General features: G+C 42.0%; 1 protein-coding gene across 2 annotated transcripts; it reads right to left on the reverse strand.

Annotated features, from left to right (window-relative positions):
• Positions 1-1525: 1525 nt before the first annotated feature.
• On the reverse strand, positions 1526-18501 carry slc6a6b (solute carrier family 6 member 6b). 2 transcript variants are annotated; one of them, XM_084553735.1, is made up of 15 exons: positions 18360-18490; positions 16061-16701; positions 13863-14092; positions 13634-13768; positions 11739-11973; positions 11084-11216; positions 10479-10613; positions 9804-9907; positions 9531-9655; positions 7990-8102; positions 6699-6836; positions 6147-6249; positions 4998-5098; positions 4702-4872; positions 1526-3558 (listed from the first exon to the last, which is right to left on the reverse strand). In XM_084553735.1, exons 2-15 carry the CDS (start codon positions 16069-16071, stop codon positions 3403-3405), a joined length of 1890 nt encoding a protein of 629 aa, XP_084409861.1. In that variant the 5' UTR covers positions 16072-16701; positions 18360-18490; the 3' UTR covers positions 1526-3402. The 2 variants fall into 2 exon arrangements, with proteins under 2 accessions (XP_084409861.1, XP_084409862.1); XM_084553736.1 differs by lacking the exon at positions 16061-16701 and having other exon boundaries at positions 18360-18501.
• Positions 18502-19682: the final 1181 nt, after the last annotated feature.

Here is a 19682-nt window from a genome sequence, read left to right on the forward strand (position 1 = left end):
ATCATTATCAGATCCTCAGATATAATAAATATATACATTTTAACAGTCTATGGAGGCGTTTTCTTGTTTGATTTGCCATTCTCTGGTTGTACAGACTTCATGCTACAACTATTGTTGCAAAGCCCTGTGCTACAGACTATGTAGTCAATGGTTTGAACAGGCTTCTTCTTCTTCTTTTGCCTAGAGCTCCTTCATGTAGCGTAGGCTGTTGATCTTCTTTTCTTTTGAACTGGTTAGTTATTGTTATAACAGCAGCAAGCCCAGACAAGTTACCTCCACTTAAAACCCACAAAGAAACTGCGATTTGATACTTGCATTTTGTTTTCTTAGGCTTTTCAGCGCTGTTTCACTACAATCCACAATTTACAGCAGAATACAGAGAGTTCACTTTCTGTATTAACGTAATCAAAAATGTGTTCAGTGAAAGAGCATCTAACCTCTTAACTTTATTAAATTCAACATGAGTATGAGTATAAGTATGAGACTCTCACTTGACTAGTCACAGAAATTACTCTCTGCAAAAGTGGTTTCACAAAGCACCGCCCCATTTCCATGAAGCACACGGAGGCCTTACATTCTGCTGCACTCAGGCACTTGATTCAGTCATGCAGGTGACCTAAATTAAAGTCTTTAGGGATTCAGTGCTTTGAGTGTTTTGGATGGACAGTGGTAACACCAGAGGCATGTCCAAATGAGCCAATCCCATCTTTGACAGTGAGGTGTGAATGCAACTCCCACCTGCTGGCGGGGTGATTTAGATTGATGGTGGGACAGACAGCCCGGAAAATTTTAGGACAGGTGTCAATGAGCCATCACGGGGAGTGGGGGAGAAGCGGGAGTCAGGGTGACACTGCTGGCCTTCAGTGAGGAACATTTGAATAAATATAGATTGCTATTTCAGGAGTCCAATCAAGTGGTATTGTGTTTTGGACAATAGCAAAAATCTCCAAATTGAAAACAGACAAACGCTGATGAAGGTCGAATGTCTCAGCACAGTTCAGGTCCAAGCAACATGCAATAACTTTCTCTAAACCAGAGTCAAGGAGCACACGCTATCTAGTGCTGTACCCATAGACTGTTTACATATTATTTATGTAGTCTATGGCTATACCTAACAAGTGTCATCGCTGTGTAGCCTGCATGTGATATGAAATGATCATGTTTAAATAAAAGGTGTTGAAATCTATGAATACAGGACTGGGAAGTTTGGGGAAAATGGTGTTAACGGCAGCGACATTCTGCAGAACCTAATGAATACTAGTTGTAGTTTTGTAATGAGTAGTTTTCACCAACAGTGGGACACAGAAATGATGCAGATTTGGAGTGGACAGATAAAAATCTTTGAATCAGGATGGACTTCTCAGTCATTTTGTTGTTTACAGTAGTGCCTCTGTTTAGTAGGTTAAACTCCAGTCCACTGCACTGGCTATTTTCTTCCAACTTCCATCATTTAGGCTCTAGTAGAAAGCAATAAACATCAGACTCATGAATGGAGAAAAAAAAATGACTCATGCATATCGCCCTATAAATGTTGATGAGCACACACAGTGCCCATTTTATTAGATACATCTGTGCAATCCAATACAACAGCCCAGCTAAAACGTTCTTTATGTATTTCTATTATGTTCTATGACAGAAGATTATGAACATTAAAAAACTACTTAAAAATATATTATAGCCACTGTGAATAAAGCCTACACTACAGACCTCAGTATAAAGTATGGTGTATAACCTTTTAGAGACGTTCATATTAGGAGAAGAAATGCATCACACGAATGAATCCGAAGAGAAAAGATGTTTATTTAATCTATATAGAAATGATGCAATATGCATCTCCAAAGGGGATAACTGTGAGACAAAAATACTTTGGTACATTTGAAATTTCCAAGTTGCACAAATTATTTTCTCATGAAGAAAGCTCCTGCAACAAATTTCTTCAGATTTTGTATTCAACTATGCAAGTTTTTTTTCTTTTTCTTTTTTCCTTCATAATTTTGAATGAGCAGAGCGAACACTGCTGCTTCTTTGAATATTGCACAGTGAAAAATTGTAATCCGGGCTCACGAATATCTTTATTTTTTTTCCTTTTTTCTAGAAAACACATTGGTGAGCTTTCTTTAAAATAATAGTTCAGTGACGGTGTTCAGATGATGTACAGTATAAAATTGTTACAAAAAGGCATATGTGATTTACAAACAATTCAAATTCTACAATACAAATATAACCGAACATTACGAACTAGAGTCCAGTGGTAGTTCTGCAGAATACGCCTGCTACTGCAATGAGCACAATGGAGAGAGAGCCGTCAGGATGTTTAGAAAAGAAAACTCATATTAAGTGATGTTCTCACAATTCCCACTAATAGTAATAATTAATCCGAAGATTTGATGTCTGATTTCTACTCTATTTTGTCATTGTCTCAGCAATGAAACAACTAGATGCTGTATTTCAAAGTTTACAATATCAAAACGTTAGTCAGCTAAAAATATTTCCTCCTGAAATGTGTTGCAAATGTAACTGCAGTACTTTGCAACGATAATAACAAATACTACAATAAAGGTGAAATGACATATAAAGTGCAAAGAGAGGTTTCAATAAATGCACTGGGACTGACTATAGTAGTCACACAGGCTGTGTACAAATACTCTAAAAATGCCACTTCCCTTTTCTCCTCACTTTTTCTTTCTTAGTTTTCTCAGCAGTCTTCTGGATGGATCTTTGTAAAAACGCATTTCTCACAGTATTTGGCCAAGGCCTTGTTTAACTTGTAACTTAAAGGACGTCAAGCAAGATCAACTCTACACAGTGCATGTTGCCACTTAACATGTTATCTATATGTTCTCTGAGAGATGTGGGTGGCTTGCTTCCGCCGCTTGCGGTTGTACATTCATTTTCATTGTGGGATTAAAAAAAATAAGATATTACAGAAATTTGCTGGCGGCCACAAGACTGCCACGATCGCGTCAGGGTGTTTGGACATTTTCTAGCTTATTTCACGATCAATTGCTCATTTAGAGCACTAAATTTATGAGAAGAAGTGAGAATTTCCTCTTGTCTTCTATTACACCAAAACAAAGCAAATTCCTCATCTCTCCGGAATCAACAGAGGGGGTAGTAAACATTGAACATGTTCTATCTCACAATACTGCCTAAACTGAGATCAGTGCCAGCTACAGCGACAATTGTAACATCAACAATATCAATATAGTAAAAAAAAGAAAGAAAAAAAAATTACAAGAGAAAAAAAATTACAACAATAATATATAACTCTCTTCATAGAAATCAAACCAGGGTATCTCTATTGTGAATATATTGGACAATGTAAACCTACCATTATCAAAGTTAGCAAATATGATAATAACACAGAAAGCACATCAGTCTTATTCCTCTCACAGAGAGCGCTCACATCGTTGTTTCTACAATGGTGTGGGTGGGCTTGATCAAGCCATTGTTCCCGTTTGGGTCCAGGGGCTGTGTCAGCTCGCTGCCCTTCACGTTGTACTCTTTCGGGCGAGAGCTCACGCCTGTCTTTGCCGGGGCTGCCACTGCTTTGATCCTCTGAGGGAAGGAGATGAGACATTAGACTAATGATCATCCCAAACCGAGGTGGTTTAAGGCAAAAAGTGACAGTTACACGAGTTCACATCAGTACCAGTACGCGTGCAACAATTCAAACCATGTGAGAGATGATGAAGTAGAAACACAAGGCTCTCTGTAGTAAAGGAATCATTTATGATTTTGGGAAATATGCTTAGACTATTTTTTTGCAAAAAAGCTAGATGAGTGGATTATGTCTGCACATTAAACACGGAGCTACAGCTAGCTAAGACAATTAGCCTGGTAACCAATGACTGCAGCCTAGCTAGAGCATCCACTAGCAAGCTAAGTTGCTATCATGGTAATCTGCTAGCATACATTGTACTAGTTGACCGCAATAAGCCTCTAGGAGCTATTATAGTTAAGTTAAATAACTGAACACACTGACTGTGGATTTGAAAATAAGCTATAATGAACACTTTCCAGAATGAAGAGGTAAAGTTTTTTTTTTTAATGTTTTTATTTGCAATAACGTTGGGCTGAGGATTTTTCTCTAGAGTGTGAATCTAAGTGAATGTTTACCAACATTAGCAATTTACAGTTACTTATAGTGTGTTTGTGTTGTGAACAGAGATGGTGGAAGACTTAGGGGACAGTTGAGGGACAATTGTGTAACTGAATGACCAGAAGCTATGTTTGCATTAATGCTCATAATGGAGTGGCCCAAATGCCATGAGCCAAACTCACCCTGCTGTCATTCAAGGCCAAATGTGGGCTATATAAGGTCGACCTGTGGAGTCCTGGCAACCAAACTCACCCTCAGTCAGTGCTGTCAGTCAAGGGCCTTAATAAAACTGCACATCTGAGTCAAACAAACGCCGCTATCTGAGTAGTCTTTAGATTTCTATTTCAGTTTCTCTCTGAAATATGTTTTCATTTTACACATTTTACGTTGTTCAGATCACGTAAAGCTGTGAGTAAACTATAAATGCACTACTTGCCTTTTGACAAAGCCAGGATAGCGTTTTCCTTCTGTCTGCAGTATTCACGCTAGGCTAAGCTAACCCACTCCTGGCTTTGGTTTCATATTTATGGTAGTGAGAATTTAGACGTGTGGTATTTAAGACGCGAGAATGGTATCAATCTTCATCCATGCCAGCTCACCTCAATCAGAGGTCCCTCAGACTGCAAGATCTTGATGACCATCACCATGGGGATGCAGATCATGGAGGACAGAGCCAAAACCCAGCCAAGGCCGATGGCCCAGTCAGGATACTCATACACCTTGTTATAGGTCAAGGGCTTGTACTTTACCAGGGAGAAGACAAAGCAGCCCTAGAAAACAAACGCATGCTGAATTTAGTGTGTGCCCCATGACCGTGACAGTTCAACTATCAACACGTCATTGACGACAGCATCGCCAAACTTTCCGACACAATAAAATGAAAATGATCTCTCACCATGCAGAGGACAGGAGTGATTATGGACCAGCTCCATTTCATCCATGGGTTTGGTCTGTAGCCAATCATGTCCTCAACTGCGTCATAGAAATTATCAACACCTGTCCAACATAAAGAGAATAAAGTCAGTAAATATGTATCTATACACATATCTATATCTATCTATGTATACATATGTTTCAGTCAATATGATGAAAATTATACGGGAGATATCATTGGTTTCTATTGTGCATGTGTTATTGCAGAATGACCTTTATATCAACCTGCAGAAATCAGCAGGTTTATGAGCCCTTATCTGTGTTGTTTGTCTCAAATGGAAGCATATATTTTCATTTAGTCATTGATTGCTGTTGCGCACCTTTGAGCTTGTAATCTTTTAAAGATTAGCAGCCTCTGTCAAGTAAACAAATACACTAAACACCTAGTCATGGGTTGATATGGGTAATTAGAATTTAAGTCAAAAGGCGATGATCCCTTATCTGTTTTAATATTAACAGTTTGTCCTCTTCCCCAGTCAAACGGCAGTCAATGCTCATGAGAGTTTTTGTATTTGGACCTCTGGAATTGGACGTCTCTCATTCAAAAGTTCTGGATTTCAGCGTAAAATTATCATCTAACATTAAGAAAATCTTAAAATGGGAAAACAGACTGGAGTATAATACACTTCTCAGACCAGAAGCCTCCACTTCGCACCTCGATTGTTAACAGGGTTCGACCCTTTGAAGGATCCCAACCCACAAGTTGGGAAGCACTGATTTAAGACACAGAGCCTCCATTGTCCACCAACAAAAAAGTCACTGAGAAGATATTCTGTGTGCTTCAACCACAGCAGCATTAGCAGGGGCGATGCAGAGCCACTCTCATTCCATTTAAAGTTTTTCTCTTTTCTCTAAATGTTCTTTCTTCATTAATAATGTTATAATCTGGTGGGAGGCAACTCTGGATGGCCAATCACATTCTCCCCTTAACCTCAACACCCCCCTGCAGTCAAACTTATTTACTACTGACTTGTAAAAAAAAAAACCCACAAGGACACTTTTGTTTACTACCATAGAGATCATTGGAGCCGCCTCTTTAACCCTCTCTTCTGGATGATCATTACTTTGAAAAATGATACAGACAACAGAAACCTGTCACATGCAGACTTACCATAAACCCAGGCTACAGCAATGCATTCAAAGAATGCAACCCACAAAAGGCACACACCGCTGGCTGCATAGTAGTCAAAGAGTTGAAACACATACATGCCGCCCTGGAAAAGAAATACAGAGAGTTGCATTGATTATCTCTATTAGGAGAGAAAGTCAAAAGATACAAGGGGGCATTAAAGCAGGGTGGGCGGGGGAAGTTGAAAACTGGACGCAAGAATGCTGGCACACCACCAATAGAAACAGAGTTCAACAGGTGCCGAGACGTCATTGAAGAACGGTTAACTACTAAACGGAAAACAGCATTCCAAATTGTTCCATTCAGACACGCAGGATGTGAGTGGTGAATGTGGTAGGAAGCCATATTTGGTTGTAACAATGCAGCTGCAGACAGGCAGTGGAAAATCTGCGGCGTTATCTCTGATGCTGAGGCGAATGCAGTCTCAAACATCAGCGAGTCTCAGCGAGTCTCTTTTCCTTTTCTAAACAGGATACGCAGCAGAAGTAAGGAGCGCAGACAGAGGCTCGATGAAGAGACTCTTGTTGAACTTACTTTCGTTACCATGGCGAGTCCCAGGAGATAACTCATGAAGCACATCACTGCTATGAAGATCTCTCGCCGGTAACCCTTCCTGAGGAGGGACGGGTACAGATCCACAATAGACGTGATCTGTCCTTCCACTTCAACAAACTGTGGGGGACAAAAGCAACTATTAGGTTCTCAAAGGAATAGAAAAATCTATGTCTCTCTCTCTCTCTGCAAGCAGCTCTTGTTATGCCTGCGTAAACCAGTGATTAGAGAATAAGAGCTGTCTTTGTTGGGCAGTAATGAGAATTTAAACTAGGCTCCTCTTTGCAACACTGGTTTGTTGCTACCAAGACACAACAGAAGCAAAATAACAATGAATCACTGTCTCCGTCTGCTTGTCTGCATGACTCGTCTTGCTTCCCCATGTCTCCACTTTGTCTCAAGCTGCATAATGTCATAACAAAATTAAAAAATGTGCTCCTGTTTGTCAAAGTACAGTGTCTTTATGCAAGAAGAGTACGATATTTCATTGCACAATAACAAACAAAAAGCTCTTACATAACATTGGCACGTACTGCATGTGCATGTGTGAGCGATGTTAACAATATATAGCATTCAGGATTACAAATTTGCATGAATTTTATAGTCACATTATGCCCCCCCACACACACACACACATACACGCACGGACAACATTTCTCTCATGGAAATAGCTGCACTCGCATTAGTATTTACATGTGCTCAAATTTAGAGCATTGACCTGCACTCGCTTTTGGCTGAGATGAGTAGCTGGCCATGTGCAGGACTGAGTTAGCACAGGGGTAGAATTACACTTGGAGGCAGGAAATGCGATATAGCCGGAGAATCCCTCGGGCGCACACTTGTGTTTTGTCTACTTAGATTATCTTGTCTTAATCAAAGCTCTGCCTCGTATCAAAGCTAGATGGCTTGCATGGAAGCTATTATATTGAGTTTTACTTACTGAATGTGTGGCAAACATCTGCCAGCTTCTAAAAAGCCATTTTGTAGTATTACAGGGCATTAAAGAGGCTTTAATCCTCACACAGTGCAGCTGAGTGTGGCAGTAAAGCACCTTTGTGGGCACACGGGGCTTTTCTTGTCCGCTGGTTATCCGATACCTTGGAGACGTCAGATATGGATCAGAGAGACACCAAATGTGTTTTACACATTGGGACTGGCAGGAGCCAACAAACCCCTCGGGGCCGGGGAGGTGTCTTTCTGAAATTAATGGGCACTACTCTGAACAGCTATTCTGTGTATTGCTTGGCTTGGCACTGCAGCGAAATACACCGACCTGGCTGTCGAGACCCAGGAGCAGCAGCATGATAAAGAAGAGGATGGCCCACAGGGTTGGCAGCGGCATCATGGACACAGCTTTAGGGTAGGCGATGAAGGCCAAGCCGGGACCTGGAAGGAGAACAGAATGGGGACGGGGAGAAGGGGCAGAGGACCGAATTAACATTTCTATCTGATTTCAAGTTGGACGACACTGTGCAAAGGGGACTGTAAATAATAATGCACATACTGAGCTAGCACTGAGCTAGAGAAATTATAATTCTAATGTGCCAACAAGGGCGGCTGTCAGAGAAGAAATACTCTCCTTAAAGATGTCCTGTGTGTGTTTACTTGCAGGACAAACAATTTATACTACTGTGCAAACTATCTTTTACACTGTACATATTACATAACTACTATTTCTACTTTCAGTAACATAATCAAGCGTAGACTGGTCATACTATGACTAGGTTCTGTTCATACTACACATATGATAGCTGCTTAACAATTTACGTGTTGTTTTATCAGCACATATAACAGTTGCATGCTTCCTATTTCCTTCACAGCATCATTGGTTTCATCTTCATAGGTCTGCATATGTAATTACTTTCTGCAACACTGCATTTTGGTACTTACTGTGTACAATGCCAATAAAGCTGAATCTAATCTAACCTAATCTAAACAAAACAGACATGGATTTTAGCAAAGCCGTGAACCGGGTCAACAGGATATAGTTCAATAAGAGCATGAGACACAGCAATCACATAACACATGGTGCCTCAATTCAACAGCTGAGCAAAAATCTGCAGGTCATTTCTCTTAAAAGTGACAACTTGTGAATTTAGTTTTTCATATATATGATGGAATATGTATTTACAAGCTAACATGCCATCTCAGAATTACTGCCATGGTCGTACAAGTGTAGTTTGAGTTTGTGTGATTACATTCAAGATGGCAGAGAGTTTAATTTTAACTGCACAGAGCGAGCATGCCAAAGGAAGCCGCATCTCCTTCAAAGTCCACATAGAAAAATAAAGGAAGAGAGGAACAGCAGCGGTGGCGTCCGCCTCAGAAAATCCACGGCTTGTTAACAGGACTGGGCCTACGGGGCAGTGCTGCAGGTCAGAAATATCACCCGAGGGTGTGCGTACAGTAAAGTGCAGTGCCAATCTTCTTAGGAATGTCCCCTGGTCAGAAAGATGTAAAGCTATTAAATGACCGGAGCAGGTTGAATGTGGGACACCTGTAGCAATGATAATGGCTCAGTACATCGTAGCGCAGTTCACTGTGTCCCTAAAAACACAGCACTTGACCAATGCGATGTAATCTGTCCCCATAAAACGTGGAATATGTTTCCCAATGAAATAAGTCTGTCTCTTTGAGGCTTTTATTCAAGGAGTGTGCAACTGCCGATTCCTCTACATTGCAGCATCATAGCTTCTGGGACTAAGGTAATTTACTTATAAAATTTAAGTTTCCAATTGTCTCTTTTTTTCCTCCTTTTTTTTTTTTGACAGCAGCGCCCACCAACACTGCTGCCATCACCTTGAACCCTCGTACCTGACTCTGCCACATCGGCAATGTCCACCCCTTGTTCTTGTGCCATGAAGCCCAGGACGGAAAATATTGCGAAGCCAGACACAAAACTGGTACCGCTGTTGAGGCCTCCCAGCAGCAAACAGTCCCTATGTCACACATATGTCATGGAGGTTGTTAATGATCACAGGCGGAACCGAAGTTCCCATTTTCTTTTCACGCAACCGTCTCTGACACGAGTTGCTGTCACTACTACAGTCCCGCCGCCCCACCCGCCCCAGCGGAAATGCGGCTCACCTGTAGCAGTTGTATCTGTATTTGTTGTAGCTCCCCAGCGACGTCATGGCGCCCAGGCAAATGGCGTAGGAGAAGAAGATCTGGGTTCCAGCGTCAATCCACACCTGAGGAGACGAAGTCAGGGGCAGCGGAAAGAAGCGGTGAGCACAACATTAGCATTCATCATCTCTTGAGGTGATGACGATGAACTTATTAATAAAGCAATATTGGCATAAGGAAGCATGAACTGGTCACAAAATGAATGCAAATTCCATATTTACTCTAAAAGTGAACTGCAATGGAAAGATTGGGGACGGCAAAGCCTTAAAAAACTGTGACGAAACATGTTATAAATCTCTGTAGACCATCACATAATCGTACAAGCAGTCATGCATTATCACTATTAGACTTTTGCACCTGGAGCTATGTTGCAATCGTTTCTTTCTCATGGACATTATGTCCTTTGTTAGACATATTAATTTGTAGTTTTCTGATGATACTGCTACTACTTAAAACTGGTTGCACAGCTTAAAGTTAGCCAAGCGTAGCTTACAGTAGCGGTGGCTTCCTGTAGTTTCATGTGTAAAGTTCAGGTATGAGCGTTGTATTGATCTCACCATCTGACTATTCCTTTAACATGTGGAAACAAAAAAAAAGATACAAGCTGCGACACGGTGACAGGGTTTTTGATCCTACCTCTGGATCCTGTAGGCGGGTTAGGTTGGGGTAAAGGTAAAATTTAATCCCTTCAGACGCCCCAGGCAGGGTCACGCCACGTACCAGCAGCACGATCAGCATCACAAAAGGGAAAGTTGCTGTTATGTACACCACCTGATCGGAAAAAAAGGAATTGTTAGCCAAAACACCCACAGGTTCACAGCATACATACTTTTACTTCCTGTGTTTGTGTTGGATTTAAGGCACACTTGTCACAACAATGAACCTTGCATTAAACAGGTAAATGAACCCTCTAATAGCTCTTAATAAAGTTAATCATTTGCTTCAAAGAGCTGTGCGTGTTGGCCACGGCCCACTTTCTGTCCTGCTAGCAGGAACAACGACGGAACTAAGGATCGTCAGTCGAGTGTGTACAGCTGACAGTGTGTCTGGCCAAGAAGTAAGTTCCAAGACAACGCGGAGGCTTGTGTCTCTAAATCCACTATATCAACCTTGTTTCCAAGCAGGTGGGTTTTCTCTGAGCGACAGTGTTTTATCACTGGCCGGTCGGGGTAAAATCCAAAAGCCCAACAGCATCCAGACAACACATTAAGCACAGGATGTGTCTATGTCTCAGCACTCACTTTCCCAGTGGACTTGACTCCCTTCCAGATACAGAAGAAGCAGATAACCCACACTGCCAGGAGACACAAGGCCAAGTCCCACTTGAGGGGCCCTGGGTCCTCAATCCCGGAGGAGATGCTCAGGACGTTGTGTCTGCGGAGGAGATCGGGGAACATAAGAGGTCAGCAGTTTGTGGGACTTGAAATAGATTTCATCGTTTAGATTTTTGAACACACACAAGCACGTGGGTTATGTGGCAACTCGAGATCACGAGAGACTAATAAAACAGATAATAGATAAAATAAAACAGGCACATGACTTGGCCTTTGTGTGCCCTTCTGCTTCTCTTTAAGAGAATAATACTGCTAAAACATCGGACTATGTTAGTGCCATGATTTGACTTTGGATTCAAACAGTGTCTTAAAATTAATGAGTCTTTGAGCTACATTCAGTTTTTGAAAATTTCTGTCTAAATAAAGTTTATAATACAGTGCTCTAGAGCTGCTGCTGCATAAAAGCAAACCGTACCTTTCGCAGGAATGGTGCTTGTTCAAACACATTTACGCAAGCGAGATAAAGAGGCAGTGTTACTTTAGTATATCCGTGTGTGTGTGTGTGTGTGTGTGTGTGTGTGTGTGTGTGTGTCGGTCAGGCATGCAGTCAAAGAATACTCACTCCCAGAACTCAGTTACGGGGGAGGTAAAGTTTGTAATGTTGGCTGCCAGCCAGAGGGTCTTGTTCTTGCGGACTGTGTCCTCTATACAGTGCTCTGTGTTCCAGGGCTGGTTGCATTTGGCCCACGGGAGCTCCGGCTGAAAGCACTGAAACAGGTAGTAGAGTCCCCAGGCCAAGATCACGATGTAGTAGATGTTCAGTAGAGATACGATTACGATAGAGGCGTAGCCAATACCTGGAGAAACAAAAAAAAAACAAAAAAAACAAGAGGGTGGCAGATTTTAACATAAAGTCAAGATATTGTAAATTTCATGTGACTCTAACATTGAGACTTTTTTGTTGTTGTTGTTGATGTAGCTTTGACAACTTGGCTGCATCAAAACAAGCTGCGAACGAAGTTTAGAAGTCAAACTTATTAGCACGTAGGTCTATTTACACATATACTGAGCAACTTGGTAATCCAGTCATGTTTCGGAGTCCGTTATTCAATCTCCTTTTAGTTCTGTTTTTGGTCTCCACCAGCTAATGAGATAATTGACTTGCTTGTTAGCTCCACTGTGAGTCTGAGCTAGTAGTTTTTTGGTGCCGCCTGCTGTGGCCTGATTATAGCAACCGTTTTTTTCTTTTAATATAAACATCGGGCTGTCACAGACAAAAGGAGTTAAAATGGATGGAAAGGTCCAAAGCTTTACTCGATTATATACATTTATAATGTCCTTAGTGTTATTTTTAGATGACTTTGCCACGAACCCAGACTCAGAAATCCCCGGTTCCCTTTCCACCGCTACAGAGTATTTTTAACCTCATCATCTCTGTCGCCCCCACCTCCTCATTCCCACATTCTAAATGCAAACTGATAGATAAGTCATTACTGTGACAGGTGTGTGTGTGTGTGTGTGTGTGTTTGTGTGTGTGTGTGTGTGTGTCGACCACACGCTGGCGCAAGCTGAGTAAAGTCATTGATCGCGTAAAAAAAACAAAAACAAGTAAAGGAGTCCGAAACAATGAGCCGATTAGCAATAGGCCGGTTCCAGCAGCCATTTCTAGACTTTCTCTGCTTTGCCAGACGCTGCAGCAGATGGACAGACAGCAGCTTCAGCGTTCTTTGGAGTGGCGGAGACCTCTGGCAGCTGCCAGAGATCCGGTACCGCACAGTTTCCTCTCTTTTCATGTGACGTCCCTCGTGTGAACATGAGTAAGGGTGTCACAGCAGCTGCGGAGGGTGCGGTGCCTTCCTGGTTGTCCGCAGCTGTCACTCAAGAGGCAGAGGGCTGGACATTAAAGAGGCCCAAGAGCGTCTTAGAGTATCAGTAGCTCGTCGTGAAAAATAAATAAATAAATAAAATGCATTATTTATAATATTACATAAACTCAAAAATGATCTTTTAATGCCGATCTCCTGCATGTAACAGGACCCACTGCTAGGGAACTTATTTTCTTTCCCCAGACTCAGTTTCCATGGCAACCAAGAACTCAAGAAATCCATCCATCATATAAACCAAATCTGAAATCCAAGGAGGACTTTGTGTTTTGAGCTTTTAAGAGTGCAGTGCTCGCATTTGTGTATTTACACGAATGTGCATCAAATATCCCACGTTCTGCACGTTCCCCCCGTCTTCACTCCTTTCAGTTTTTATCTCCTGCTTTGCTGTGGAATGTCGTTTACGCAACACAAACCAGACTAATGAGGTGAGACCGGTCCAATTAACCCAACAGAACAAAATGATGAACACTGGACTGACACAGCAACAAAATCAGGCCGGGCATCTTGTTCAGACAAATGAAGCTTTTACTCAGCGTTAAATATTAAATGGCCTTGTCGGGGAAGATTTGTGCTGTGATGCAGAACCTCTGTTCGGTTTTCTCAGGGTGAAGATGTGCATGCTAGGACTGACCAGTGAAGATGGGGCACAGCTTAGCCCAGCAGGTGATCCCTCCCTCGGAGGTGTACTGGCCCAGCGCGACCTCCAAGAAGAAGACAGGCAGGCCACCCCCAAACAGGAAGATGAAGTAAGGGATAAGAAACGCACCTGGAAGTAAAGGAATCAGTTCAAAATGAGACACGTTCGTGCTGGTGTTTTTGAACGTAGCACTCCCAGCACGTGACGTGTATCCTCAACCTACCTCCACCGTTTTTATAACAAAGGTAAGGGAAGCGCCAGACGTTTCCTAATCCGACAAAGCCTCCGGCCACAGACAGGACAAAGTCGAGCTTACTGGCCCACTTCTCCCTCTGAGGAACCTTGCCTTCAGCCTCATCTTCAGGCCGCGTGCCTGGGCTCTTCCCTGGCGATGGTTTCAAGGTGTCCTTGTGAAAGTCCTTTAAGCATTGGAGCTTCTCCTTTTGTGCCATGCTGTGGATGGCGAAAATGAAAAAGGAGACAGACAGAGGTGAGAGGGATAACGTGCAGATAGGGAGGAGCATTAGGGAGATAATGCTGTCCCCTGATTGCGTTACAGCTTGCTGTGTGAGCACATGATAAACAGTACAATGCTGTTAATCTTCCTAATCTGAGCAACTGATGCATGGAGGTCGTTCAGACTAAAGAAAAGGATCTGATTTGAAACAGAGAGCAGAAGTGAATGAGAAAGTGAAACACCTGAATGTCAGAGGCCTTCTGGAAAAAGAAATATAATAATATGTTATAAATTTCAGTAATTCAGTCAGTGAAGACATCAGAATATTTTGGCTTTAAGATAAAATCTTCAGTGTTTTATGTCAAATTGTTGAGCTAGAACGGCATCCAAATCCCAATGTGGCTCATTCACATCATTTAAATCAGTCGTACATGTTGTTCCCCATGTTCCAGCTTTACTCTGTGTCTCAGGGTGGATCTTCTGCTCCGAGGGGGGCACATTGTCACCGGAGGTAAAGGAAGGGGGCGGCTGGGAACGACACATGCCATTGGGACCCCGAATGAACCTGACAGACAGTTGTTGAGGTGCTTTAACTTATGCTACCATGATCCAAGTATAGAGAGGAAGATAGGGCTCTACATTCCTGAGGTGTTCTCAGGAAGCTACAACAGCTTAGGTTTACTTGAGTGTTTACACTGTAAACCGCCTTTCCAAGAAAGACAGGATTTGTTATTACGCACCGAGGCATCCAATTTCCCCATGAGCCAGAGAGGAGAAAAGTAACCCTAATAGGACAGGAATAACTGTGTAAGTGATGCCAGGACTGAGTTTAATTTAAGATCCCAGCATGCATGTATGAAAGAACAAAAGAGCGACAATGAGAGAGCTGTAATTAATTGTGAGACGTAAGATTAATGGTTGATAGCGCTGAGCTGAGGATTGTCTTCTTCTTTCAAAGAAGGATTCAGCAGAGCGACGTCAAATACTTGCTCTTAACCCTTTCAAGCCACGAAATTAATTGAGCCTGCGCTGTTAGTGGAAGTTCAGACAAAAGAACATGGTGTACAGAGTCAACTCTCCAAAGAATTCATCTGGGTTCAGTGAATCTGTTGTTGAGAAGAATTTAAGAACAGCTACTGAGCTATCACAAATAAACAACAACACCAACAACTGGGAAGGATTTATGATTACTTGGAATAGCACCTCACAACAGTGATAATAAGAACTTTGACACATTTACCAGCAACCACATTAAGAGGAAGATTCCCTGAGCGCTCTCTCTCTCTCTCTCTCTCTCTCTCTCTCTCTCTCTCTCTCTCCCTCTGTCTCTCTCTCTCGCTCTCTCTCTCTCTCTCTGTCTTACTGGGAATTACCATATATATCTCCTCACTTAATTAACTCTGTGTGCACACCGTGTCCCATCATTCCCTAGATTTTTTTCTTTCTCATCCCGTTATGCATGACGAGTCAAGTTGAAGCGCTTTCCATTCTCAAACCGGCTTACATAACTGGATCAGTCCTTGCCCGCACTGTTCCTCATCCCGTTTCCCTCTCTCTATATATCCCTCTCCCCTCTTCTAACCCTCGTCCGCTCGGCGTGCGGGTTTCACCTGCCTGCGTGGTGTTAGTGATAAGACACTTAACACGAACTGCCCTTGGGATTTAAAATGGGCAAACATTACATGAAATTCTTTAAGCTTTTTCTTGTTTTTGTTTTGTTTTGTTTTTTTGAGAAAGAAAGAAAAGAGGAAGTCACGGGACATTGCTTTTCTGCTTCTTGTCAATATGAATGGTAAAATACAACAACAAAAAACAGTTAAAGCTTTTAACAAACAAAGAGGCAGTATACAAAGCACTCCCCTGCTTTTGATTGGATTCCTTTTCAGCCCGTTCAGAGAGAAAAGGAGCATGCATACCCGGTGAAGTCAAGTTTCCAGTCTAGCAAAGCAAATGAGAAAACTTACATTTCCTTCATGGCTGCGACTATGTATAGTGTTCCTCTTGCTCAGCTGTCACCATTCCTCTGTACTGAATGCCTTTATGCCGACACTGGTCACAAGAAGTGAAGCTGACGGCAGGGCCCGCCCCCTGGCTAAAGACAATTAAATCCAAAGTGGAGATTGGACGCAGCCTCCCTGTGACAGACAACTCAGGTACCAACGTGGGAGACTGTAAATTTCCACTACTCCCTGCCCACAAACACTCGCACACAGCCAAGTGGTGGTGGTGGGGGGGGGGTGAGTGTGTGTGTCACAGAAGCAGCACACGCACATACTTCTTATTCATGTTGGAGACACAGAGGACATTTCAGAGGAGGGGAAAGCTGAGCTGCTCCTTTACAGGGGGTTGGTCTTGATTTATGATCTAACACAAATGGGGGAAGTGAAGGCTGCATTGAGTTTTGGTTTTAGTCACTCGAACAGCATCGAAATGTGAAGCTCAGTTTCATGATAAGCCCCTTGTAACATCAGCTCACCACTTCTATGTGCATCTATGTGTGGAAATTAAAAACTCTGTATAGTTAAAAGTATGGCGAGATCATTTCCACCATGCAGGACATTCTTCAGCACCATCCTCCATCCCTTCATGACACGAGTTTTGTTATCTGGGAAATGTAAGCGAGTACAGTATCAGCTTATAACAATGCCTAATAAGGTAATGTGTCCCCTAAGCTTGTCCACAGCCTGTTTAGATACCATTCACTGCTCACTGAGCTCACAATGCCTGGACAAAGGCTGGCATGCAACAGTTAATTAAATCTGATAAATTCCTCTGCAGGATTTACACAGTAGAATTGGGGACAAGGATCAGTCGATGACACGCTGTCATTTTAAATGCTGCACACACATATACCCACCTTATTCACGTCTTTGTTCCAACATGTTTTGGTGAGTGTACTGCACACTATGCTGGTTGTGCAACCTTTGACTAATAATTTGAGAGACCAGAGGATTTGTATTTTGAAGGGAGATGTTTGTAACAGACAGAAAGCCGCTCCAAAGCTCGTAAGAGTTTGTTTTTTTCGGAAAGCTCACAAAATCTATGAGGGTAAAATGTTAACTTTGCAAACACAGAATTCAGTCTTCCACCTTCAAAGAGTTTTTCTGAAACCATCGTAAGTTTTGGTTTTCTTGCACCTTTCACTTCTATGATTTTGTTTCGAGTTTTTGCTTTGAAATGGATGCAACAGTCAGGTTTGTGGATTTGAAAGGAAGAATTACACGACTAAAGGAAATCGCAGTACAGTGTTTAGCAGAATAACTACACTCAACGTAAAGGTCGAAACGCTTACATACAATGAATCGTTATTTTTATTTATTTATTTTTTGCATTGAGGAAATTTATTCATGTTGCAATTATCTATGAATGTCACCTTTTCAGAATCAATAATATGCAAGATTGTTGTGACTACACATGAATCACTACTCATTTTTGCAGATGATCCTCATTAAAACCCTCAAAGACCCCAGCATGTCCCCAGTTTGGAAATTTTATTTTCAGCACCTGCAGCCAAAAGAGGTACAGCGACCCCTCAAGTCTTTTCTTGCTGAGAGGGCGGATTGAGGGTTATTAAAGGACACGCCAATCAATCATACACCCGACAGGACAAGACGGAAGAAGTAGGTTAAGTATGAGCCACTAAGTATATGATATAAGCTAGTAAACGTCTTAGTTTATTAGGCCTCCTACTTCAGCAGTCTCCTATAAGGTGCAAACCAAACATTTAGCCATCAATTCGTTTGGTGGATGACTTCAAAGTACACCTGTCACCTGTCGCGAGAGACAATAAACATTTTTCTCCAACATCGCTTCGTCACTGAGAAGTCCGGGCGCGCCTGAACGCATCAGGCAGCCCTCCCAAAATGATCAAACAGAAATGAGGAACGCTTTCTTATCAGGTATAAACAGAGAAACCGGGTGCAAAGGCCAGAGCGATTTTTTTTTTTCATAAGCAACACATTATTTACTCAAGCTGTGTTTAACGCAGGGTTAAACCATGGGCTGACTTTTTTTTTTTCTTTTTTTTTTTAGCGGAAGCATCATGGAAATAAGGAACCAGCCTCATGACAAAATTGAGGAAAACAAATCGTGTCTTGAGAAATGAATCAACATACTGTCAACATCAAAATATCAAGAGTTAAAAATACATGACTTATGTGTGGAGTGTGTAGTTTGTCCATCACAATATTATCTCGCATTAAATCATTATTATTATATATAAGTTATTGACCAATTACATATAAAATAAAAATATCAGATTACCTGTCTTGTTACTTTTACAAAGCAGTCTGTTGTTCCTTGTTGTGTAACGCTGAATATGTCAGTTAAGTGGGATGTTTTTGTGTTTGTGTGAGAGCATTGTTTATGAGCTGGTGCGCGTTTAATATCAGTTTGGTTTGAGTGGAAAATCACCGGCTTCTCCATGCAACTACTTCTTAAAGGGACAGTCTCCCTTCACTTGTTCCTCACTCACGTTGGTGACTCACTCACAGACTGATAATAACCGGCTTTTACATAACTTGTTGTGCAAAAGCTAACAATAATATGCAAATTGCAGGCAGTTAATATTTGTGTTTAAGGTGTGTGTGGGGGAATAATCAACTGTAAAACACCAGAACAGCTGTAAACATGGCAAACATGGTGTGTATGATTTAGATACTGCTTTCTAATGATGAGTCTTAATATGCTGGGACTTTGCACGATAAATTCTTTATTAGTGCTTATCAGACCCCTAATAACCCATTGTTAAAAATTAAGCTGTAAAAAAATCCTGTTGGCAGGTGGTAGTGTTGTGACTTTTGGACGTTTGGAAAATGCTAGATCACTAGAGCTCCATAACAGAAAATGCAGTTGTTTAGATAAAGTCAACGGTCGCAGTCTGAGAAGCACTGAAAGCCAAAGCAAACAGTGTAGCTAGTTATGTAGCTACCATAGACTGTAAGGCCATTTTCTACTGTCTGGTAGCCACCACGTCGGTAGATGATTCTAGCCGTCCTCGTGTGGATGAAAAGTCACTCTGAAAAGTATGAAAAGTATGTGAGACACCAAGTCGGTGGTCTGGTGTTTGCCAGAGTCAACCTGCCAATGAGCGCCTATAGTGATACGGTGTGTCCACATAGTTTGCACTAGTCTGACTTCTATGTGTGATTTTTCATTTATCATGTTGAACTGTGGCCGAATGAGATGGTTAGAGAGATCACTCTGGCTGATCAGCTAAGACCAACCAGTCATCATGATTCAGGAGACTGCAGTTCTTCCTAGCTTCTCAGCTAATAGTACTTTTAATTGCTGAATACAAACTACTGGCACCTGCTGGTAAGAAGAGTTATTTCCTTTCATGGAGATGCACAATGTACTGTGTGTGCCAGGTGACCATGGCTGTAGTCTCTGCGGTGTGTTCAAGTGTGTTTGTCCCCGACATGACAATCAGCCTTTGTTGGTGGTAGTTCTTTGATGTGTGATGCGTACCTTATGGAGCGACTGTCGTCGTACCTCAAACACGTCAATACTGACAGCGGTTTCTCACAGGACACTGAATCTGCAGCCCAGGAAATGAGCTCACAAATGTTTAGCTTGAAGCTGGGC

The sequence above is a fragment of the Chelon labrosus genome (assembly GCF_963514085.1).
Source record: "Chelon labrosus genome assembly, chromosome: 10".
Lineage (NCBI taxonomy): Eukaryota > Metazoa > Chordata > Actinopteri > Mugiliformes > Mugilidae > Chelon > Chelon labrosus.